The following is a 24,803-nucleotide window of genomic DNA, read 5'->3' as shown; positions in this document are numbered from 1 at the left end:
AGGCAGAGAGACCGAGCTAGACAGAGCTCAGACATCTGCTGTTTACTCCTCAAATGACTGTGACTGCCGGGGCTGGGCCCAACCGAAGTCCAGACCCCAGAACCTAATCCCACAGAGGTGGCAGGGACCCAAGTGCTTGGGCCATCGCCTGCTGCTTCCCAGGGTGCACAGGGCAGGAAGCTGGACTCTGAAGAGGAGCTGGGACTCGAACCCAGGCCCTCAGACTGGGATCAGGCGTCCCAAGTGGCATCTTCTTCTTCTTTTTTTAAATATTTATTTATTTGAAAACCAAAGCATCAGAGAGAGGGAGAGGGAGAGTCTTTCACCTGCGCACGCAAGCGGGGGTAAGGGCGTCTTTGCTTGCTGCTTCGCGTGGGCGAGAGGAAGAATCGCAAACGCACAGTCCAGGCGGGACCGCAACAGTGGCAGAGTGGCTGCCCCGGCGGGCTTGAGTGGGCGGGCGGGGGTCCTTGGTGGGAACAGGGGCGAAGACAGGGGGTCCAGGTGCTGCCAGTGTGCTGGGAAGGGAGGGGTCTCCTGCCAACGGCCCCGCTTCCATTTTCTTAGAGGCGAGAGAAGGTGGGTGGCGCGCAGGCGGCTGGGAAGAGAGGCGGTGCGAAGATCCACCAGGAAGGGAAGTCGGGGGCTGTTATGAGTCTAAAACCAGGCCAGGGGGCCCCCGGGGTGCCCCTCCTCCAGGAGCTCGCAGCTGGCCAGTGTCGGGGGTGGGGGACATATGGGGGACGTTTAGAGTGATCTATATGGGCAGATCACAGCCTCTTAAAAAAAGAAAAAAAAATTATTGATTGTAAGGGTGACAGAGACACAGAGAGAGCTCGTCCCTCAGCAAATGGCTGCAAAGTCTGGGGCTGGGCTAGCCTGAAGCCAGGAGCTTCTTCCGGGTCTCCCACGTGCGTGCAGGGGCCCAAGCACTTGGGCCATCGTCTACTGCTTTCCCAGGTGCATTAGCAGGGAGCTGGATGGGAAGTGGAGCCAACAGGACTTGAACCGGCGCTTTGATATGGGACACTGACATCGCAGGTGGGGCCTTAACCCACTGTGCCCAAACGCCGGCCCCCCAGATCACAGAGTGGGAACTGGGCCAGACTGAAGTGTTAGGGGCTGGGCTGTCGGTGACACAGTGGCTGGGGGACAGACACAGAAGCCTTGAGCTGGAGGAGGGCTGTTGGAAGGCTGGGGACTTCATGTCAGGCAAGGCCAAAGGACGGTGGGGCCGGTGCCGTGGTGTAGCCGGTAAAGCCATCGCCTGCGGTGCTGACATCCCATGCAGGCACCTGTTCGAGCCCTGGCTGCTCCACTTCTGATCCAGCTCCCTGCTAATGCGCCTGGGAAAGCAGTGGAGGATGGCCCAAGGGCTTGGACCCTTGCATCCACATGAGAGACCCGGAAGAAGCCCCTGGCTCCTGGCTTTGCCTGGCTCTGCCCTGGCCGTTGCAGCCACTTGGGGAGTGAACCAGCAGATGGAAGACCTATGTAACTCTTTCAAATACTTTTTTTTTTTTTTAAAGAACAAGGACGGCTATGCAAGCAGGCGGTAGGGACAGAAAGGTTAATCCCGTGGGCAATCTTGCCAGTTGCTGCCACTGTCCCCAGAGGCCCTGGGGAAGACAGCAGCACTAATATGTACCAGCTACCAGATGAAGGGTTTAAATGAATTTCCCTTGAGGGAAGCTGTAGGAGCGTGGGCAGGGCAGGGGAGGGGAGGGGAGGGGAGGGGAGGCAGCTCCCGTGCCTACTCCACACTACGGACAGCCGGGATGGATCCACGCTGAGCTGGAGGGTGAAGCCGCTGCAGCAGGAGGCATCCCAGAGGGCTGGGCGGGCCGGGCCCCTCCTCTGGCCTCTGGCACCATCTCCTCCTCCTGGGATCTCCCCTTCTTGCCAAAAGGACAGCTGGGCGTGCTGTGTGTGTGTGTGTGTGTGTGTGGCATTCCTGCAGGTGTGGCTTGGGATTCGTCTCCTCCCTTTCCCCCGCCTCGGTTTCCCCTCCACTGTACGGACACGCAGTTGCTAGCAATGATCTAAAGATTTAATGACTTAAAGGTCCCTCGAGACGCGGGCTTGAGGGAGCAGGAGAAGTTTAGGAGCTCGGAGCGGTAGATGTCATCTGCCAGCTGCCCGCGCTGCACCGAGCTAAGGCAGGATGTGGGTGCTCCCGGGAGCCAGTGGAGCAGGCGGGGACTGGGGAGACGCCGCCTCCTGCAGGCGGGGCCCGCCAGCTGCCATCCGGCCTAGGGGCTGACCGTCGGCGCCCAGCCCCAGCAGCCCGAACGCTGTGTTGAAGAGATTCACAGGAGTGGAGCCGTCGGTGATGAGCGTTGATTTCAGGCCCAGGGACTGCAGCAGTTTTACCTGGAAGGAGGCAGTGAGGAGGAGGAGGAGGAAGGTGAGAAGCCGCAGTCAGACCCTGCTCACCGTGCTCCGCTCCTCGGCTGCCTCCTCACACCAAAGGAGTTGCAGCGCTGCCGCCCCCTTCATGTACCTCCCTGCCTGGTTTCCTGTCTGTCCTAATAGCCAGCGCCTGCTGTGGATACTGCGGGACCAGGCACGGCTCGCTGGCCGCCTTTCCCCACGCTCTGCCCCCACCCCCGATCTTTCTAGATGTTCTGTTTGCCTTCTTGGTTCTGCTTTCCTGGTTCTGAGCCCGTGCCCAGGACGCACACACTCCCCCGCTCAGGCCTCCGCCATTCTCACCTGCATCTCTGGCCCGGCCACGGCCAGGTCCTTGATGGTGCTGGGGCCCAGGGCCTCTGTCATCTGCTTGAACTTCTTGGCCTCCACCTCTGCCAGCTGCTGGGCCTTGCTCACCTCCAGCTCCAGCTGGGCCCGGGCATAGACCAGCTCCAGCTCTCGAACTTTCTGGACCCGCTGGAGTTCGGCCTCCTGGAGGGGAGAAGCCCAGTGTTCTTTAGGTCAGCTGGCCTCTGGGAGGTGTCTGATGAGTTGCATCCCCTCGCTGGCCGGGAGAAACTGAGGCAGAAGGGGTGGAGCCATCAACTTGTAGACAGGCGTGGGTCCCAGCTACGCCAACCGTTTGTTTAGCTCATGACCTGGGCGAGCTTTTGAATCTGAGCCTTGGCTCTGCACCTGGAGATGCCACCCACGCCTCCAGGGACTTCCGGCATGGAACTCGATCCTGCAGGGAGAGCGAGGGCAGCACCTGGCCCCCAGGGCCTGGGCACCCACCTGCCCAGGGTTCCGGTCCGGAGGGAATCACTGTGCCTGGCCAGGGCCTTGCGCCAGGGTACCCGGTGTCCTACACAAGCGACCAAGCCCCATCCCCGTCCCAGGGTCACCCCTCCCAGGGGCACCCCTCCCCCCACTTGCCGTCTCAATGGCCAAGGCCTGCGCCTTCAGCTTGGCCTGCAGCACAGAGCCTTCCCCCTCGATGCGGGCCGCCTCTGCGCGGGACTCGGCCTCGGCCTTGGCAGTCCCGGTGCTCTCCACGGCCATGCTGCAGGAGGAGGCAGAGCCGGTGAGGGCCGGGAGAAGGCCCCGCCCACCCACGGTCTTGATTCCCCATGCAGCAGCACACAGATACATAGATACACATGAGCACACAGACATACACAGACACACACACACCCAGACACACACACGTGCACACAGCCACACTCGTGGTCAAGTACACAGACACACACACACACACACACGCACGGAGACACCTCCACCTGTGCCCCACAGCCCCCACCCCGCTGCTTTCCCATGACCTTGAACCCTCTCCAGCCCCCTCCATCCACTCACCTCAGGGCTTCCAGCTCCAGGAGCTCCTTGCGAGCCTTCTCGGCTTCCGACTGATCCAAGATCTTCTGCCTCTCCAGCCGGCCCCGGGCCTCCTGCTCAAGTCTCTGCGCCTCGTGCCTGCAGCAGGGCGGGGACAGAGGGCCAGAGCTGGGCCAGGAGCGCCGGGGCAGGGCCCAGCGAGCCCCTGCAGCAGACCCCTGCCCGGGGAGGCACTTTCTCAGGTGTGCGAAGGCTGTGCACACAGGGGAGCAGCACAAGGGAGCTGGGGTGTGGGCTGGAGCGTGGGGGGTGGGGGGTGGGGGGTGGGGGGCCCAACCGGGAGTTGGGGTTTTAGGGCAGCGTGGATGTGGGTTATATTCCGCGGAGAGGGCATGGCTCCCCGGGGGCGAGACCGGCTCCCGCAGGGCTTGTGGGGGGGTGGGCAGCGGGGGCCCCGGTCCCACTCACTTGGCTGCGGCCTCCTGGGAGTTGGTGGTGATCTCAATGGCCAGCTGCACGCTGCGCTGCAGGGCGTCGCGCGTCCTCTGGTCCACGGGCTCCACCGACTGCACGTCCACACTACTGACCACCAGCCCGTTCTGGGGGAAGACGGCCCGGTCCCGGGGCCTGGGCAGGGCCATGCCGTCGGGGCCCTTGGCTTCTGCCGTCTCAAAGCCAAAGACGGCCGCACGGATGATGCGTGCCGAATTCTTGTGGAAGTCGTCGAAGGTGACGGAGGCCACGGCGCCCCGCACCCGGGACGCGATGGCCTTGCAGGCGTCACCCACGAAGTCGGGCACCGAGAAGAGCTTGGCGGTCTCTTGGGGGTCCCGCTGGTCACTCACCTCAAAGTGCCTGTGAGCAAAGAGGGGGCTGTGGGCTGTTTTCCCAGACCAGCTCTCCCCAGGAGGCCAGCCTCCCCTTATTGGAGTGCCTGGTCGAGTCCTGGCTGCCCCACTTCCACTCCAGCCCCCTGCCAATGCTCCCGGGAGGCGGTGGATGATGGCCCCATCACCCGCCCACGTGGGACACCTGGATGGAGTTCAGGCTCCCGGCTTTGGCCCGGTCCTGACCTGGCCATTTGGAGGATGACCCAGCAGATGGAAACACGTACTTTCTCTCTCTCCCCCTTTCAGATTAATAAAGAAAGTACTTCCACGCCCACCGGCCATGTCTGGGCTGAGTCTCTTACGATAGGGGCTGCTGGTATGGCCAGCAAGGGCCCAAGAATCTTCCTACACATTCTCCTTTAACCCTCTCGGCCCCCCGATGTGGTGGGATGAGGATTCTCCCCATTTTACAGATTGGGTAAGTGGCTGGCCATTCAGCTGGGGGTGTCCTGCCGTAGGGCCCTGGCCTCCCAAGCCTGCATCTCCCCTGGTTCGCCTTTGACCGTGGCGCTGAGCCAGGCCTTCTGCCCCTATCAGGAGCTGCTGCACGCGGGGGTTCTGTCACCTGCCGGGCCGAGGCCTGGCTCTCAGCGTGGCGGGGAGCCGCGAGGCTGCGGGTGCCCCGGGCACTCACCAGTTGTAGGCGAGCTGCAGCTGCAGCCGGGCATGGTCGGCTGTCTCGATGGTGATGACGTCAGTGAAGAAGTCCGGCCCCAGAAGCAGGCAGAGCGCGCGGAGGGCGTGGGGACGCTTGGGCCGCCCGGCCGACAACGACAACACCGTGAACTGCTCCTCGGGCCCCAGCGACACCAGCTCGGGCCCGAACACCACGCTGGGGGGGCGAGGAGGACAAGCCGGAAGTCAGACCCGCGGAGTGCGCACCTGCCTGGCGCCCCCTCCCACCGCGGCCCGAGGCCGCCCCTCACCGAGCTTTCTTCTCTCTGTAGTCGTACACCTGCACCGCCGCGTTGTGAGGCACCCGGTAGCTGACCACGCGGGTCTTGTTCCGGGGCCCCAGGGGCTGCCGGGGCTTGGCCGTGACCTTCTCGCCCCTGTCGGCCAGCGGGTCATGCCCCTTGTTCAGCAGCTCCTCCACCCCAGGGGGCAGCTCCTTTTCCCACAGGACCTCGTCCTGGGTCAGCATGTAGGTGCTTCCGATGACGGCGCGCACCTGGAGGGAGCAGGACGAAGGGGGTGCCAGTGAGGGGGGGCGGGGGCGGCCACCTGGCGGTCAGCTGGGGCACGGCCAGCCGCGTGGCCTGATGTGGTCTCTGCGGGCCCTGTCACCCATGTAGGAGACACAGCTGGAGTTCCAGGCTTCTGCTTGCAGACTGGCCTGGCCCTGGCTGGCGTTTGGACAGTGAGCCAGCAGAGGGAGGGCTCTGCACATCACATGCACATCTCTGCACATCACTCTGCCTTTCAGACAAATAAGTAAATTCCAAAGAGCAGTGGCTGTCTCCTGGGGTTAAGCAACGAGTGACATTTACATGTGTGGTTCAAAGAACAGCCCTTGGCAGGCAGTGAGCATGCGGCACTGTTCTTTCTAGAACCTTCCTTCACGGGGCGGACGCAATCCTGGGAAGTAGGTAGGATACTCGAATCCCCTTGCAGAGCTGAACCTTCTAGCAATTCTGTCCCCAAGGACAAACCCAAAAGACACATGTGCCCGTGTTCAACAGATTTATACAGGAACACACACTCGCGAACAGCCCACATGCCCACAGTGCTGCTGTGGGGCTGCTGGAGCCCCTTCCCCTCCTCCCCCGTCAGGGTCACCCTCTGGTGTCACCAGCGGAAGCCACACAGCAGCAGCGGCCCCCTCCCCCATCTCTCCCTGCCCCCTCCTCCCCCCAGCCGTCCCGCTACCTTTCCGGTCTTGACATCCTGCACGTAGATGCCCTCGTTCTCGTCCAGGGGGATGGCCTGGCGCTCTTCCACCACCTCCACCTTGGCGGGCGGCACGTACTCCAGGGGCCCGCGGATGAGCCAGCGGTCCCCGGCCTGGTGGGAGACCCTGTTGTCTCCCTCGCCCTCCTCCAGAGGCTGCAGGGCCCGCAGCAGCAGCCCCTGCTGCTCCGACAGCACGTACACGTCCTGGATGCCTCGTTCCAGACTCTCCCCGGGCTGCAGGAAGAAGGACTTCTCGCCCTAGTGGGGAGACTGGGGTTAGGAGCTGTCGCCAGCCAGGGTGGCAGGTGCCCTGCTGGCCCCGGAGGTGGGGGGGTCAGGCTTGTAGGATCTCAATCTGCTCCGATCCCCGCAGATCACAACCGCGGGGAAAGGCGAACCTGCTCGCGGGCCAGCATCCGGCACAGCAGTCAAGAGGCCACCCGGGACACTCACGTCCCATACCGGACTGCTTGTTTTGAACCCCGGCTCCCCTGCCTCTGATCCAGCGTCCTGCTCATGCGCCCCCTGGGAGGCAGCAGTGATGGCTCCAGTACTTGGGTCCCTGTCACCCACACGGGAGACCCGGGTGGAGCTCCAGGCTCCCGGCTATGGCCTGGCCCCGTTTTCACTGTTGTGCCATTTGGGGAGTAAACCAGCAATCGGAAGCTCTCTCTCCATCTGTCTCTGTCTCTCTGCTTTTTAAATAAAATAAAAATAAATAAAATGATTTGAAAATTTAAAATATATAAACAAAAAAGCATTAACCTATTGTTCCTTTTCATTTCTCCCAAGCTTTGCTTTCTTGGGATGGTGGAATGTAGGGGTTGGCAAACTCCAGTCTTGGGGCCCCCCGTGGCCTGGCCTGTCTCGTGTGACTATCCACACTCAACCCATGGTGTCCACGGCAGATGGGTACCAGATCCCCAAGCAGATAACAAAACCCAAGGACACTCCCTTACACAAAACAGGGTAGTATTTCCATGGGAGGGTACTTCAGAAAGATTCTAGGTACAAAAAAAAAAGTCTTTTAAGATTCATTTGTTGGCCGGCGCTGTGGCTTAACAGGCTAATTCTCCACCTTGCGGCACCGGCACGCCGGGTTCTAGTCCCGGTTGGGGCGCCGGATTCTATCCCGGTTGCCCCTCTTCCAGGCCAGCTCTCTGCTATGGCCCGGGAAGGCAGTGGAGGATGGCCCAAGTCCTTGGGCCCTGCACCCCATGGGAGACCAGGAGAAGCACCTGGCTCCTGGCTTCAGATCAGCGAGATGTGCCAGCTGCGGTGGCTATTGGAGGGTGAACCAATGGCAAAAAGGAAGACCTTTCTCTCTGTCTCTCTCTCTCACTATCCACTCTGCCTGTAAAAAAAAAAAAAAAATATTCATTTGTTGGGGCCAGCACCAACAAATAAATGTAGCAGGTAAAGCCACTGCCTGTAATGCCAGCATCCCATATGGGAGCCAGTTCGAGTCCCTGCTGCTCCAGTTCCAATCCAGCTATCTGGCCTGGGAAGCAGTAGAAGATGGCTCAAGTTCTTGGGCCCCTGTACCTGCATGGGAGATCCTGAAGAAGCTCCTGGCTCCTGGCTTTGGACTGGCCATTTGGGGAGTGAACCAGTGGATGGAAGACCTCTCTCTCTCTCTCTCTCTCTTTGCCTCTGCCTCTCTGTAACTCTACCTTTCAAATCAATCAATAAATAAATCTTTTTTTTTTTTAAAGGATTTATTTATTTGAAAGGAAGAATTAGAGAGAAGAGGAGAGACAGAGAGAGAGAGAGCTCTACTATCCACAGTTCACTCCCCACATGGCCACAGCTGTCAAGGCTGGGCCAGGCCAAAGCCAGGAGCCAGGAGCTTCTTCTGAATCTCCCACATGGGTGCAGGGGCCCAAGGACTTGGGCCATCCTCTGTTGCTTTCCCAGACGCTTTAGCAGGGAACTAGATCAGAAGTGGAGCCACAGGACTCAAACCAGCGCCTGACATGGGACGCCGGCATACCAGGCAGCGGCTTAACCTACTGCAGTACAACGCCAGCTCCTCAAACTTATCTTCTAAAAAAAGTATTAATTTATTCATTCATTCATTTTATGTGAAAGCCAGGGAGACAGAGACAAAGAGAGACCTCCCATCCTCTGGTTCCCGCCCCAAATGCCCACAACAGCCAGGACTGAGCTGAGCCAAGGTCAGGAACAAGGACCTTGAACCGGGTCTCCCCAGTGGGTGGCAGGAACCCGAGCGTGTGGGCCGTCCCTGCTGCTCCCCAGGGTGCACACGAGCAGGGACCTGGCAGCAGGAGTGGCGTGGGACTCGAATCCGAATGCTCCAATGTGGGATGAGGGCACCCCTAACAGCATCTTATCCACGGCACCGAACCCCAGCCCCAACTTCTCTGCCAATTTCATCTTTCCATGAGCTTTCGGAGGTCTGGGGGCTACGGCAGTGGCTGCCGGGAAGCTGCCGGGAAGCTGCTTTGGGCCAACTGGATTCAACGTGCAAAGACCCCCAGGGGGCTTCTAGAATACAGGGGAGGAGGAGAGGCGGTGGGGGGGTGGGGGGGCCCACACGCTCCAGCGTGGCCCTCACCTTGACAACACGCTTCTGCCCCAGCTGGTTCTTGCCGTCCGGTCCAACCGGGTCGAGAATCACACAGTAGTTTTGGGGGCCCAGGGTGGTGATGGGCACGACCCCCAGCACCTCCTCGTGGACGTCGGGCACGTGGGCTTCTGTGTCCTGCACTGTCACCAGCCACTCCTCTCCGGTGCGCCGGGTCACACCCCTCACGTCTCGGAAGTTCTGCCGAGCCCGGAGGTGCAGGGCTGTCTGTGGAATGAGGTGTGGGCGGATTGAGCGGAGGCCCCCACTCCGGCTGCCTCTGGGGAGATCTGGGAAGCCCCTCCCTCTCCCTTCCCCCTCCCCCACGACTAAATGCTCACAGAGCCCGGCAACAATGGCCACCAAGCCAGGTGCATTCTGTAACCCTCTCAGGGGACCCAGCGATGCCTGGATCTGGGTGGTGACCCCAGCAGCGCTGCTTCTGCCTCCTCCCTCACTCTCCACCTGCAGCCTGAGCCCTCGGCCCCTCGGCCCCTCGGCCCGCAGTCCCGGGACACAAACCTTTTCCGTAAGGATCACGGCTCCCACCAAGTCCAGAACCTCCTCAAACACTCCGGGGAGGTAGGCACCCACCGAGCGGACCAGCCATTCTTCTCCTGGGCCAGAGGCGGAGGGAAGGGCCAGAGGTCACCCAGCTGTCCCCTCCCCCTTTGTGGACAAGTGGGGGGGAATCTTTGTAAGCCATGAGATGTCACTTCCCCAGGCTTCAGCGCCACACGGGGGTCCTTGACTCATTCTTTTGAGGCCAGAGGAAAACCCTATCCCCAGGGGAATTTTCAAAAGCCCCGGTCTCGGTCTCGGGGCAGGTGTTAAGCCCCTTCCAGAGTAGCGCAGCTGGAGTCCCGGCTGCTCCGCTCCTGATCCAGCTCCCCGATAAAGCGCCTGGGAAGGCAGGGGAAGATGGCTTCGGTGCTTGGGCCCCTGCACCCATGTGGGAGGCCCAGAGGGAGTTCCAGGCTCTTGGCTTTGGCCTGGCCCAGCCCCATGTGCTGTGGCCACTCGGGGTGTGAGCTGGCAGATGTAAGATTCTCTCTCTCTGTCACTCTACCTTTCAAATAAACAAATCTTTTAAAAGAAGAAGCCAGCCCGGGCTGCTCAAGTGGCCGCTCTGACACCTTGCTACGCCTGCTCGAAGCTCCAAGGACACGCGGCTCCTTCCCCGGGTGCAGGTAGCAGGCGTGGCCATCACCCAGCGGACTGTAACAGCCGCAGCGCCCGGGGCAAGGCACAGCCTCCCGACCTCACACCCCCAGCAGCCCAGCTGCCTGGTTCAGTGCCCGCCCCATGAAGTATTTTGCACCACACATAGCACCTAGCGCGTGATGCGTTTGTTCCTTGTATCTGAACATCTGCTTGCTGATTTAGAACGAGACAAGACACTGCCACCGCCCGTGGCCAGAACAGGAAGGGATTGTGGTCACAGGGAAGGGGCCAGGCTGGGGCCAGCGTGGAGGTGGGGATGGGGGAAGCAGCGGGCAGCCCTCAACAGTCTCAGGAGACACCCGGGCTCCCCCCCACCCCCCAGCCCTCACCTGCCTCTCCTGGTGCCCCTTGATGCCCCACCTGTCACTCTCTGCTTGCCGTCCCGGTCACAGAATTCCTTGCGAGCCCTCAGCCGCAGTGCCTCGTTGGGCCTGATGATGGTGGCATGAGTGATCTGCAAAACCTCCACCTCCTTCTGGGGGATGTAGGTGCCTGGGGAGGGCAGACGAGTGGGTGTGGGAGGTCAGGAGGCGGGAAAGCGGGAAGCCCCAGACCGCCTCCCGTGGAGACAGAACTCACCGGGCCCTTCAAACAGCCACTCGTCTCCTGCCACCACCTTTTCTCCATTCTTATCCTCGAAGTCCAGCAGGGCCCGCAGGTGCAGGGCGGTGTTGGGCAGAACCACCTCGAGCGGGGTGATGCCCTAGCGGCGGAAGAAGAGGGGGCACAGGGCACTCAGTGCTGGGCCAGGAGATCAGAGTTCATGACGTCGATCCTTTCACGGCCCCCGGTAAGAAGCCCCCTACCTCCGCCATGGAAGGGCCAAGGTGGGGGAGGGGGCTCCTAGGCCATCTGGCCTAAAGACATGGGATGGAGCCAACAGGCGACAGGAACACACTTTCCCCTGCAGAACGTGCATAGGGGATGCCTAGAGCTGGAAATTGACTACGAGGGAAGCCAGGGGGAAGCCAGGTGCGGGCTCAGTGGGAGAAATCTCCAGGAAGTCAAATAAGAGAATTCATGGCCTGGTGTACACTGGGGTTCTCTAGGGAGCAAGGAGGGGAGGTTTAGACTGGGATCCTCGGGGAGTTTTGTTTTTGTTTTTTTTTAAGATTTATTTTGTTTGAAAGAGCCACAGAGAGAGACAGAGACAGAAACAGAGAGAGAGAGAGAGAGAGAGAGAGAGAAGGATCTTCCATCTGCTGGTTCACTCCCCAAATGGCAGCAATGGCCAGAGCTGTGCTGATCCAAAGCCAGGAGCCCAGAGCTTCTTCCAGGTCTCCCATGCAGGTGCAGGTGTCCAAGCACTTGGGCCATCCTCTATTGCCTTCCCAGGCACATTAGCAGGGAGCTGGATTGGATGTAGAGCAGCCAGGACTCGAACTGGCAGCCATATGGGATGCGGGCACTGCAGGCTAGGGCTTTAACCCGCTGTACCACAGCACCAGCCCCTAAAATAGCTTCTTTAAAATGAAAACTGAGCCGGCGCCGTGGCTCAGTAGGCTAATCCTCCGCCTTGCGGCGCCGGCACACCAGGTTCTAGTCCCAGTCGGGGCACTGATCCTGTCCCGGTTGCCCCTCTTCCAGGCCAGCTCTCTGCTGTGGCCAGGGAGTGCAGTGGAGGATGGCCCAAGTGCTTGGGCCCTGCACCCCATGGGAGACCAGGAGAAGCACCTGGCTCCTGCCATCGGAACAGCGCGGTGCGCCAGCCGCAGCGCGCCTACCGCGGCGGCCACTGGAGGGTGAACCAATGGCAAAAAGGAAGACCTTTCTCTCTGTCTCCCTCTACTGTCCACTCTGCCTGTCAAAAATTTAAAAAAATAAAATAAAATAAAATAAAATAAAATGAAAACTGAGGGGCTGGCATTGTGGTGCATTGTGTTAAGCTGCCTCCTGGGAGACCAGCATCCCATGTTGGAGCGCTGGTTCAAGTCCTGGCTGTATCATTTCTGATCCAGCTCACCTGGGGAAGCTGCAGAGGATGGCCCAAGTCCTTGGGTCCCTGTCACCCACATGGGAGACCTGGATGGAGTTCCTGGCTTCTGGTTCCAGCCTGGCCCAGCCCTGGCTGTTCCAGCCATTTGGGGAGTGAATCAGCAGACAGAAGATTTCTCTCTCTCTCTCTCTCTGAAGCTCTCTTTTTTTTTTTTTGACAGGCAGAGTGGACAGTGAGAGAGAGACAGAGAGAAAGGTCTTCCTTTTACTGTTGGTTCACCCTCCAATGGCCGCTACGGCTGGCATACTGTGGCCGGCACACTACGCTGATCCAAAGCCAGGAGCCAGGTGCCTCTCCTGGTCTCCCATGTGGGTGCAGGGCCCAAGCACCTGGGTCGTCCTCCACTGCCTTCCCGGGCCACAGCAGAGAGCTGGCCTGGAAGAGGGGCAACCAGGACAGAATCTGGCGCCCTGACTGGGACTAGAACCTGGTGTGCTGGTGCCGCAGGTGGAGGATTAGCCTATTGAGCCACGGCGCTGGCCATGAAGCTCTTTTAAATAAGTTAATAATTCTGCTTTTTAAAAAAATGAAGGCTTACACAATGTGGCCTTCAAGGCCAGCACAGAGGGAGGAAGCAGAGTTTGCTCACTGGCCACCACAATGGCATCAGTAGTGGAGAAGTTAGAGAGAGAGGGGAGGGGAGCAGGGGGTCCCGAGAGACAGGGAGGAATGTGTCGGGTTCCTGGGACCACCTGGTGGATGGGGACCTCCTCAAGGCTCTGGCAGATGCGAGAGATGAGGGTCAGGTAGGGGAAGGGGACGCACACAGACCCACTGAGTGCCAGATGGCTTCAATTTTGAACTCAGCGCCTTGTGACCAAGTTGTTCAAGAGCCAAGGGGTAGAAAACAGGAAGTGAGCTGAGGAAGGTAAGTATTCAGAAGACCCGGAGAGCTTGGGGGTGGGAGGAACCACTCAACCTATTCGCTACTTATACTGCTGCTGGGGTGGGGGTGGGGGTGCCTGTCCCCAGGGGAAACCACTCGCTGGGGTGTGGGGCGTGAGAATGCAAGCAATGGGTGGTGGCCCTGGTCTCCACCAGGCATCTTAGAAAAGCCTGGAGGGCTCAACAAGGAAGAGGAGAAGGAGCTGGTGGGAGGGAGGTAGCTGGAGTCTAGGTTTCCGGGTGTGGCAGAGGGGGATAACAAGCCCAGTGTGGACCCAGCACTGGGCAGGGTGAGGCTGAGAAGCCAAGGTGTTGGCAGGGTCATTGTGAGGATATGAGTTGGCAGGGGTGGGGGAGGGAAGGGAGGCCAGAGGCAGGTGTCCCTGCAGGGTGGAAAGGGTCGCCTGTGTGTCCTCCTTGTTGTCCTGACCTGGGGAGTGTGCACTGGATCTACTGGGGAAGGTTGGGTTAAAGCAAGGCTGGGAGGGATGAACAAAGCTTTCAATCCCAGCCTGGGGGAGCTCTTATGTCCTGGTGGCCCCACCCCACACACACCCATAGGGAGACTCTTGTGGGTCTAAGGCATGGCCTGAACATGGATTTAAAAAATTTTTTTTTTAATTTTGACAGTTTCAGACTTAAGGAACAATTGCAAGAATATTACAAAGAATTCCTAGACACCGCTTGCTTTGATTTCCTAGGGCTGAGTTTTTACTCGGCTTCATTTTCTCTCCCCACACACCCACACTTCTTCCCCAGACTGCTCCTAAGCAGGCCTGACTTCCCCCCGCAGATCGTGCTGTTGTACATTCGGGATCAAGCGGCACTGCTTGGGGGCGCTGTGGCACAGAAGTCACTGCTGGCGACACCGACATCCCATACTGGAGTGCAGGTTGAATCCCCATTGCTCCACTTCTGCCAGTGCATCTGGGAGAGCAGCAGCAGATGGCCCCCAAGCACTTGGGCCCCTGGCACTCATGTGGGAGACCAGGATAGAGTTCTGTGCTCCTGGCTTTGGCCTGGGCCCAGTCCCCCTCGCTGCTGCAGCTACTTGGGGAGTGAACCAGCCAATGGAAGATCTCTCTCTCTCTCTCTGTCACTCTACCTTTCAAAAATATATATTTGAAATATTTAAATATTAAATTTAATATATACATTGAAAGAAGCCCTTGGCTAGGGGAGAACGTCAGATTCCAAAAGCACAGACTGACGAGACGACGAAGGAAGAACAGTTCAGGAAATGAGGGTGGGATGCCCACGTGTCTGGGCCCAGGGTCTAAGGGCAGCAGGCACCAGGGTCTGGCTGGAAGTCCCAGCCTGCGATGGCTTCTGGCAGGACGATCATAGGCATCCGCCACTGGGACCTTGTCTCGGCCATTATCCTTTGCTCACGGCCCACCAGTGTCGGGCACCGTTTGAATGAATGAGGAGCTTAGCCAAGGTCTTGGCACAACTGATTTCATGCCGGGCAGGGCTGCAGCCGGGGAAGAGGTGACGGGTGGAGTGGGTGGAGGGGTGGGGTGGGGGAGGCAGGCCAGGTACCTTCTCCATAAGCTCCCCTGGGTACAGGGGGAAGGGGTCCTGGGTCAGTCGGATCTCCATGTCAGCATGGCGAAGGCGAACTTGTCCTGTGACGTCCAACACCACAGAGCCCTGGGCATCCCGAACCACAGGGTTGGCCACCACGCAGTAGTGACGTAGAGGGATTGTCACCATGCGCACGGGGTCAAACAGGATCCTGTCGGAGGAGGAAAATGGGTGTGAGGACCCAGGGAGACACCTCGCTGCCACCCGAGCAGTGGTCCCAGGGAAGAGGACGCCACCCGGACCCACAGCCCTGCCCCGGCGCGCAGTCCCCACGCCAACCTCTCGTTGTCCTGCCGGATGTAGGTCTTGGGCCCGACCTCCACGCGGGACACATTGCTGTTCTGGTCCAGCACGTGGATGTAGTGGTAGGGGGGGATGCGGATGATGGACTCCTCCGTTGCCATGGTGACGGCTGTGCTTCAGGCTGAACAGAGAACGACTGACGGGTGGGGAGGAGACACAGATGAGCACAGGGCGGGCGCCTGGGCGGCCGGGGGGCCCTGTTTTCCAGCTCAGATAATTCCCTGCTTCCTTCCCAGGACAGCGCAGTCCCGCCCGACCACCCACTCGCTGAGAACGTCTTTGTCCAGGTAAGCACAGACGGGTAAACTGCCAGCTCCTCTCCTTGGCTCCCATCAACCACCTCCCTCTAAACTGCCTGCGGGGACGGTGCTGTGGCACAGTGGGTTAAGCGCTGCCTGCCATACTGCCATCTCATAACGGACCGCCAGTTCGAGTCCCGGCTGCTCCACTTTGGTTGCAGTTCCCTGCTAATGGGGAAACAGCGGAAGATGCCCTGCCGCCCACGTTGGGGACTCGGACTGGAGTTCCAGGCTCCTGGCTTTAACCAACCCAGCCCCAGCCGCTGCAGCCATCTGGGGAGTGAACCAGCAGATAGAAAAGCTTTCTCTCTCTCGCTCTTCCTCTCTCAGTCACTCCGCCTTTCAAACAAGTAAAATAAATCTGTAACCAACAAATAAGCAAGCAGCCTCCAGCACTGAGCGCCAGAGGGGGCTTTGGAGTGGACATTCCCAGGGCAGGGGAAGCGGAGTACGCTGGGGGTGGGGGGTGGCGAGCAAGTCTGCGGCGTGACAGGTGGGCAGCTCTCCGGCTCCTCCAGAGGCAGGTGGCCTGCATGTCAGGGGGACCCCAGGGCCTGGCTGTATATTCACAGGCCAACGCACAGCCAGAGGTATTTGCGTGACCTTTGTCTGCTGCCCTCCCCCCCCCCCCCCCCACTGAGCTGTCCAGACCAGGGCTGGGCGGGAATCCCCAGTGCAACTGACCCTCCCTAGGATCAGCTGGGTGAGGGACAGCTCCCTGCTGAGATAGGCAGGAGTGGGGAGGAGAGGCAAGCGATTACCTAATTCCATCCACATCCAGCCTATCTGCTTCTTTTAAAAAAAATTATTTACTTATTTATTTGAAAGGCAGAGAGAGGAGGGCAGAGAGAGAGAGAGAGAGAGAGAGAGAGAGAGAGAGAGAGAGGTCTCCCATCTGCTGCTCCATTCCACAAATGCTTGCAATAACCAGGCCTGGGTGAGGCCCAACCCAGGAGCCCAGGACGCAATGTGGTGGCAGGAATTCAAGTGCTTGGGCCATTATCTGCTGCCCTCCCAGACCGCACATCAACAGGAAGTGGAGCCAGGCCTGGAACCCAGGCATTCCGAGCAGAAGTCCACCTCTGCGTGAAACACTCAGGCCCTCTCTGCCTCTGAGCCCCAGTGCTTGGCTGTCCACGAACACTGCACGCTCTACCTTAGCCCCATCCCTGCCTCTAGCGCTCCACGGACCCTGGCTGTGTCTCCATGGGTCCATATGCTGGAAACCTGTGGTGGAATGAGAAGGCCATGCCAAGATGGCCACTGGCAACAGAGCCTATCTGGCAACAGGCCGTGATTGGTTAGGGCATAAATCGCCCCTTGACTGGATTGGCTGCCTTGGCTATATAAGCTGCTGTACCAACTGAAACAAACGAGTCTGCAGGTTGCTTGCCTCAGGCTCCCTTTCACCTGACTCCTGGGGTCTGTGTGGTGACTCTGTGCCTCTTGCCCCCACCATGTTCCTCCTCTCAGAACGAATCCACAGCAACATCTGGTGCCCAACACAACTCAGCCTTGTCCTTGGAGACTCGGGCCAGACATTTTTGAAACCACCACCAGAAGTGAGTGGCTTCTCATCAATTCCCCATTCCCCACCCGCCGCGTCCAACCTGGGTAAGAAACGGAAGTGAGAAGGAAGGGGGTGGCTTGGAACAGGGCAGAAGAGGCAGGAGCCACAACACTACAGAACCAAGGCTGGAAGAGCTCTGGGAGTGTTACTCGGTCCACAAAGTCTGTGGAGTTTCAATTTGCTTCCTTAGAAGCTGAGTTTCCACACACTCCCAACCGCTGCTATTCTTGAAATGTTAGGAGGGGCGGGTGTGGTGACACAGCAGGTTAAACCGACACATGGGATTCCTGCATCCCATTTCAGTGCCTGGTTCAAGTCCCAGCTGCTCTGCTTCCAATCCAGCTCCCTGCTAATGTGCCTGGGAGGCAGCTGATGATGGCCCAAATACTTGGGCCCCTGCCACCCCCATGGGAGACCCAGATGGAGTTCCAGGCTCCAGGCTTCAGCCTGGCCCAGCCCCGGTCATTGTGGCCATTTGGGGGAGTGAACCAGAGGATAGGAGACCTCTGTCTCTGTAACTCTTTCAAATAAATATTTTTTTAAAAAAAGGATTTATTTATTTATTTGAAAGGCAGAGTTACAGAGAGGGAGAGGCAGAGGCAAAGAGAGGGAAGCTTGCATCTGCTGGTTCACTCCCCAAATGGCCACAATGGCCAGGGCCAGGGCCTGACCAAAGCTAGGAACCAGGAGCTTCTTCCAAGTCTCCCACGCGGGTGCAAGAGCCCAGGCGCTTGGGCCATCTTCCGTTGCTTTCCCAGGCACATTAGCAGGGAGCTGGATTGGAAATGGAGCAGCCAGGACTCGAACCAGTGCCCATATGGGATGCTGGCTCTGCAGGCTGGGGCTTTAACCTGCTGCGCCACAGCGCTGGCCCCTCTTGCAGATTTTTTTATGCAGCAGATAAACCTCTGCATGCCACGACAGAGCTGCATACCGATAATTCTGATAACAGATATGGGATCTGTGACGTTTTCCTCTTAACACCACTCATCTATATGGAATCTGTCGTCTGCATGTATCAGTGACTTCCGTATGCGTTAGGTCTCTCGGATGCGACTCAGTAAAAACAGCAGCCCGGGTTTTAGAAGACTGAAGTCAATGAGCTGAAGCCCAGCAGCAAGAACTAAAGCACAGTGCCTTGTGGGAAAGCACCGTAAAGAAAACACTTGGGGCTGGCACTGGAGCATAGCGGGTAAAGCTGCTGCCTGCAGTGCTGGCATCTCATGTGGGCGCCAGTTCAAATCCCGGCTGCTCCACTTCTCATTTAGCTCTCTGCTATGGCCTGGGAAAGCAGTAGAAGATGGCCCAAGTCCTTGGGCCCCTGCACCCGCATGGGACACCTGGAAGAAGCTCCTGGCTCCTGATTGGTGGAACTCTGGCCATGGTGGCCAACGGGGGAGTGAACCAGCAGATGGAAAACCTCTCTCTCTCTCTTTGTATGTGTGTAACTCTTTCCAATAAATCTTTAAAAAGAATAACACTGGATATTTTGGCTGCAACGTAATAAGCAGGGCAAAGAATTAGATTTCCTGGTCTTCAAAAATCCAAATGGCAATAAAAAGACAATTTTTTCTTAAAAATAAAAAAGGGGGCAGCATGGGACAGTGGCTAGGACATACACAGGGTGAAAAGGTGTGGCCCGGCCTCTCTGCCGGCATATTGCAATCTTCTCTTCAGTGTCCCAGCCTTGGGGTCGATCTACCACGTGCAGGCCTGCACACAGCCAGTTAGTCACCGAAGGAATTCTGCCTGCAGCTCGAGACTTCTGGGAACACAGCACTGCTGGGAGACGATGCTATCTGCCCCCAGGAGGCAGGGAGACAGCACAGACAGGGCTGGTCAGGCGGCGATGGGATTACACAGCGGGGCTTGTGACTTACAGCTCCGCAGGCCCCGACTAGCTGCTGCCTATCAGAAGTCCACCGGGACTGTCGGGATCTTGGCTCCACCTGCCTCCCACCCCCAGCAGCCTGACTTAACCCTCGCATGCTTTCTGATCAGGAAGGTGACAAGATCCGGGTCACCCAGGGCCGGGGTCTCAGCAGCCAAGGGAAGCTTTGCCCGGTGGCTCCCTGGCCAGGTTCTCTGCGGGGTGGATGCGGGGCCAGGAAACCAGATGGGGCAGGAGGAAGAGCCAGGGCTCAGCCCCTGCACGGGAGCTCTGAGCTCTAGGTTGGAAATGGCAGGCTCTGGCAACGGCCTCCGTGGGCTCCCTGTTGGACTCCCTGCCACTGCCCCGTGGCTGAGGCTTCGCCTCCATCTGCCGCCCCAGCTGGGCCCAGTCAGGGGGGCTGAGAGACGCCCAGCAAAGTGTGACTCAGCAATTGCCATCTTCACGGCTCGCCAGGCCGGGTTCTGAGGCCAGGGCCACTTTACCTTCCTGCCCACGGCCCTGCCGCTGCGCCTCCTAGACCTTGGCCCTCTGCCGAGTCCCCCCAGAGCAGAGCCTGTCTTTCTGCCCTCGCCATAGTGACGCGATCTGGACTGCTGTGGTTTTCATCAGGTGACACGGGTTGGTTTTTGTTGTTTTTACTCCCACTATGTTGAAGCCTTGGAAAGAACAATGGAGGGGTGGCCGTTCGGCACAGCCGCCAGGATACCTACATCCCACATCAGGATGCCCACGGCCATGTCCAAGCTCCGCTCTCCACTCCAGCCTCCTGCTAATGTGGCCCCTGGAAGGCAGCTCCCTAACACCATGGAGGAGACCTGGACAGAGTTCTCGGCTTCTCGGCTTTGGCCTGGCCCAGCCCCACCTGTTGTGGGCATCTGGGGAAGTGAACTGGCTGACGGGAGCTGAGCTCCTTCTGTCTTTTAAGGAAGGAAACAGATAATGAAAAGGACTGGGGGGACCTCCAGGAAGGTCCTGCTCAGCCCTCAGGTTTGGCTCCAACTCCTCACACCCACTCTCCCTTCAGCCCCGAGATCTGGCCCCCTAGACAGCTCTCTGGGTCCATGTCCACCCTTGCCTGCCCACACCTGTCTCAGACTCGTCAGGAGGCACCACCAAGAACCACGGCCGACTCCCGGCAGAGGGCTCTCCATCACCTACCAAACTAGAATCACCCTCCAGTTACAAGATAGGCTGTTGGTCCCAATCTCCTGAGTTAAAAGTAAAACTTTCGGGGGCGTGGAGGGCGGGACCAGTGCTGTGGCCTAACGGGTAAAGCCACCACCTGTGATGCTGGCATCCCAGATGGGTGCCGGTTGGTGTCCTGGCTGCTCCATTTCCCAGCCAGCTCCCTGCTAGTGTGCCTGGGAAAGCAGCAGAAGGTGGCCCAAATGCCTGGGCTCCTGCACCCCTGTGGGAGACCCAGATGAAGCTCCTGGCTCCAGCCTGGCTCAGTGCTGGCCACTGTGGCCATTTAGGGAATGAATCAGAGATGGAAGACCTCTCTCTCTCTCTCTCTCCCCAACTCCGCCTTTCAAATAACTAAATTACAAAACACGTGAGTCACAAGGCATTCCAAGGCAGACATCTTCAGGGTCCACGGCTATTGGCCGACATGGTGGGTTTTAAACAGCAAACGCCCAAGCTCCCCTACAAAGCCACGGGAGCACCTGTAAGCCGGCCACTCGTGAGCCTGTTCACAGCAGAGTCTTAGGAGGCCCCCGCCGTGAGCTGCTGAGGCCAGCAGTGTCTTCCCCAGATCCTGTGTCTTGGGTTCACCTCAACACGGGCAGCTCGGGTGGAAAGCAGCCACTCTCACGCTGGGCTGTGCATCAGAGGCACCTGGAGACCTTCGGAAGCTCACCCATCGTAGGGGAGCTGATGGAATGGGTCTGGAGTGGGCTACCAGCACTGCTATTTTTAAAAGCCCTTCTGGGGCCGGCGCTGTGGCGTAGCAGGTAAAGCCACCGCCTGCAGTGCCGGCATCCCGTGGGGCACTGGTTCGAGTCCCGGCTGCTCCATTTCTGATCCAGCTCTCTGCTGTGGCCCGGGAAAACAGTTGCATCTGCGTGGGAGACCCGGAAGGGGCTCCTGGCTCCTGATTGGCCCAGCTCTGGCCATTGTGGCCATCTGGGGAGTGAACTAGAGGATGGAGGACCTCTCCCTCTCTCTCTGTAACTCTGCCTTTCAAATAAATAAATAAATCTTAAAAAAAAAAAAAAAAAAAGGCCTCCTGCCGGGGTGGATGTTGTGCAGTTAAGCTGCTGCTTGGGACACCTGCACCCCACATCAGAGCGCTGGTTTGACTCCTGGCTTCTCTGCTAATGCATCCTGGGAAGGCAGCAGATGAGGGCCCAAGTGCTTGGGCCCCCGCCAGCCATGTGGGAGACCGGATGGAGTTCCTGACTCCTGACTTCAGCCTGGCCCCTTGGCTGCTGAGGGCAGTTGGGGAGGGAACCAGTGGCTGGAAGCTCTCTGTGTCACTCTTTCAAGTTGATTAAAATAAGTGAACTTAAAGAAAGGGGGAAAAAAAGCCGCCCACTTGCTGACTTTACAAAGGTACTTCAAAAAGCTTGTGAATAAATGAAGACACAAGACAAATGTGTGTATACTGAACCCAGACACTCAGGGTGGGGGAGAGGACAGAGGCATCTAAACCGGTGTCGTGGTCGCTAGGTTCAGTACCCACGAGCTAACCCCCTCAAGTCCAGATTGAGACCCCGTGGGGAAAATGACCACCTGGTAGTTCTGCCACCAGCAGCATGGTCGCAGGCCACCCACTAGAAGCTTCCTCTGCCCAGCTGTCAAGAGGGCACTGGGCAGGAGAGCAGCCATCTCACGAAGGTGGGAGTCAGCCCAAGGGCAGGCGCCTCTACTCACTCCTCTCCAGCACCCTCCCTGTCTCAAGCCCAAGCCCTCTTGGCCCTGGCCCTGGGCAGCCCTGGAGGTGGAGGTGAGTCAGCCCTGTCACCAGACCCCACCTCAACCAAGCTCAGGCTGAGGGAAAGGGTTTTCTAGGGGGAGTTTTCCTCACTGATGCTAAGATGAATATTCTGGTCACTGTTTACGAAATGAGTCATCTGACAGGACTGCAGAGAGAGCGAGCCTGTTTTCACCGGCAACTTCCTGGTTTATGGGAACCATGTCTTACTTTAGGGCACTATTAACTGAAGCTGAGAAGTTGTGTTGTATCAATCACTCTTTTTTCAGCAGCTAAATTTTAGGGACTTTTTTTTTTCCCCCGCATAGATTTTAAAGGCAGAGTAACAGAGAGAGAGAGAGAGAGAGATCTTCCATCTGCAGGCTCACTTCCCTCCAGTAGCCCCAACATCTAGGTTTGGGCCAGGCTGAACCAGGGTCCTGGAGGTCCATCTGTGTCTCCCATGTGGGTGACAGGGGCCATCCCCCAGTGCCTTCCCAGGGCACGAGCAGGGAGCTGAATCAGAAGTGGAACATGTATCCCAAGTAACGTCTTAACCATCATGCCAAACGTGAGCCCCTACCACCTATCTTTCTAAACTAGTCTAATTATAGGGTTTGGCTGGGATTCTTAATCCTGCCCCTGCTGTTTCTCTGGCCTCACCTTGGACCACAGGTCAAAGTTCCAGAAGAGACAATCCGGAATGTGTAGTCAAGTGTCTCCATATAACAGCTCTTGTTTGCTATGACTTAATCTCTGCCAGGCATTGGGTTAAGTGCCTTAAAAAAATGTATTAGGGGCCAGCACTGTGGTGTAGTGGGTTAAGCTGTCGCCAGCAAATGCTGGCATCCCATGTGGGCGTCAGTTTGAGTCCCGGCTGCTCCACTTCCGATCCAGCTCCCTGCTAATGTGCCTGGGAGAGCAGCGGAGGATGGCCCAAGTGCTCGGGCCCCAGTACCCACGTGGGAGACCCAGAGGAAGCTCCTGGATCCTGGCTTCGGCTTGGTCCAGCCAAAGAACCAGCAGGTGGAAGATCTGTCTCTCTCTCCTCTCTCTCTGTAACTCTGGCTTTCAAATAAAATAAATCTTTAAAGAAAGATTGGAAAGGCAGATTGACAGAGAGACAGGGATGGACACACAAACATACACAGCCTTTTATCCACTAGTTCACTCCCCAAATGGCCACAGCAGTCAGGTCTGGGCCAAGCTGAACACTTCACCCTGGTCTCCCACCTCCGTAGTAGGGGCCCGAGCACCTAAGCCGTCTTCCACTGCCTTCCCAGGCACATTAGCAGGGAACTGCACAGGAAGTGGAGCAGCCGGGACTTCGACTGGCACTCCTGTAGGGGATGCTGGGGTAGCAAGCGGTGGCTTAATCCACTGTGCCAGAATGCCAGCTCCATGTTAAGTGCCTTTAATCAACTCACTTGCAGTTCCCTGAAGACGGAGGGAGCCACAATGCTCCCCTGAGTCTCATGGCTGCAGAGCCGTGGAACAGCAATGAGACTAATCCTAGAGCTTATGGGCCTGGGTGGGGCAGGGTATTGCCCAGGAAATGATAGCAAAGGTTAGGCCAGGGTCCAGCCTTCACCACCCCCCACTCCCCCCCGTGGCTGGGAGGGTGGCATCCAACCAGACGGCCCCAGCGCTGTTACCATGGAGCCCTCAATTTGTTTCTGATCATCTACTCCAGCCTTCCTGCTCAACTACAGGAAGCTGTCCTGGCCCACGGCCCCACCCCAGGGCACACCAGGGGCTCTGTGAGCGAGCACAGGGACAGGCAGAGGTTTCCAAAGAGCCACCGTATCAGGCGGCTCCATCACCCTTCCCTGCTCATCCAGGGGTCCACCAGGACGGGGGCCAGGAACTCAGTGTGCGGGGACATCTGACCAACTGCAGCCCCCACCTCCAAGAGCTCACGGCAGAGTGAGAGCTCTGAAGTCCCTGGGGAGCACAGCCTTGGGGGCCAAGGGAGTTTCCCCATTTCTCTTATTGAAAATGTCTGTCCTTGGGGCCAGTGCTGTGGCACAGTGGGTTAACGCCCTGGCCTGAAGCGCCAGCATCCCATATGGGCGCTGGTTCAAGTCCTGGCTGCTCTTCTTCCGATCCAGCTCTCTGCTATGGCCTGGGAAAGCAGCAGAAGATGGCCCAAGTCCTTGGGCCCCTGCACCTGTGTGCGAGACCTGAAGAAGCTCCTGGGTCCTAGCTTTGGTCAGGCCCTTATCTGAGGGTCAGAGACACACTCCCACCTGCGGGGCCGCTGCCCAAACGCCAGCAAAGGCGCAGGTTTAGTGTGCATTAGCAGGAAGCTGGAGTCGGAGCGGAGCCAGGACTCACTACGAGGCACTTAGAGCGAGATGCAGGAATCAAAATGGGGCTCAGGTTCCTGTTTCTAGACCTCACCCCGCCCACCCCTGCTTGCCCACCCGACTCCATCGGCGGCTGGAAACTAGGCCTAGGGTGAGGTCGCTCTCCAGAGCCCAGCAAGGCCCACAGCTGGCACGTGGCAGCCGGAAAGCGAGGTCGAAGGGGAGACAAAGTCACATCCTAGGAGCCCAGGTCCCTGGGAGGAGGAGGCAGGGCAGAACCGCAAGGACCAGCCTAGCTCTCTGCCCGAGCCAGCAGGCTCTGACTTGGGCCCCTGAAGGGAGCGCCGCCTGCGACTGGGAGCGGCTGCTAGGGGTGGTGGTGGTGGGGGTTGCCAGCGAGTTGACCTAACCCCAGTACGGAAAGCAAAAGCTCCCAGGGCAAGGCCTCCGCCCACCAGCCTCCCCTGCTCATCTCAAGGTCTCACCTGCCCCAGCAGACACAGGCCCGAGGGAGCAGGCCAGAAAGCGGGGCAGGGCCACCGAGGGCCAGGGACTCACCGCTGCGCGGGGCTGGGGCACCAGGACCAGGTAGCTCCTTCCCGAAGCGCGTCTGGCTGCGACTCACTCCCGGCTACCCTCTGCCGGGGAAACTCCCTCACCCAGCCCTGGGGATCACTTCCCAGACGGCCGGTGGGCGGGGCCGGA

At 58.7% G+C, this 24,803-nt stretch overlaps 1 protein-coding gene across 1 annotated transcript; it reads right to left on the bottom strand.

Annotated features, from left to right (window-relative positions):
• Positions 1-2,028: 2,028 nt before the first annotated feature.
• On the bottom strand, positions 2,029-24,765 carry MVP (major vault protein). The gene is made up of 15 exons (XM_062180443.1): positions 24,657-24,765; positions 15,086-15,245; positions 14,762-14,957; positions 10,918-11,041; positions 10,699-10,830; positions 9,637-9,731; positions 9,106-9,342; positions 6,504-6,785; positions 5,561-5,805; positions 5,269-5,466; positions 4,213-4,599; positions 3,766-3,882; positions 3,349-3,475; positions 2,716-2,904; positions 2,029-2,373 (listed from the first exon to the last, which is right to left on the bottom strand). The coding sequence occupies exons 2-15, from the start codon at positions 15,208-15,210 to the stop codon at positions 2,155-2,157; spliced, it is 2,673 nt and encodes an 890-aa protein (XP_062036427.1). The 5' UTR covers positions 15,211-15,245; positions 24,657-24,765; the 3' UTR covers positions 2,029-2,154.
• Between the last annotated feature and the right edge of the window lie 38 nt (positions 24,766-24,803).

Source organism: Lepus europaeus, chromosome 21 (assembly GCF_033115175.1).
Source record: "Lepus europaeus isolate LE1 chromosome 21, mLepTim1.pri, whole genome shotgun sequence".
In the NCBI taxonomy this organism is placed as follows: domain Eukaryota; kingdom Metazoa; phylum Chordata; class Mammalia; order Lagomorpha; family Leporidae; genus Lepus; species Lepus europaeus.
This window is presented reverse-complemented; position numbering and strand designations above follow the sequence as displayed.

Excerpts from the sequence above, each read along its gene's own strand:
- MVP (XM_062180443.1), bottom strand. The coding sequence starts at position 15,210 with ATGGCAACGGAGGAGTCCATCATCCGCATCCCCCCCTACCACTACATC. Across the intron at positions 5,467-5,560 it reads TACAGAGAGAAGAAAGCTCG|CGTGGTGTTCGGGCCCGAGC; the intron begins GTGAGGGGCGGC and ends TCGCCCCCCCAG. Across the intron at positions 2,374-2,715 it reads TGGCCGGGCCAGAGATGCAG|GTAAAACTGCTGCAGTCCCT; the intron begins GTGAGAATGGCG and ends GCCTCCTTCCAG.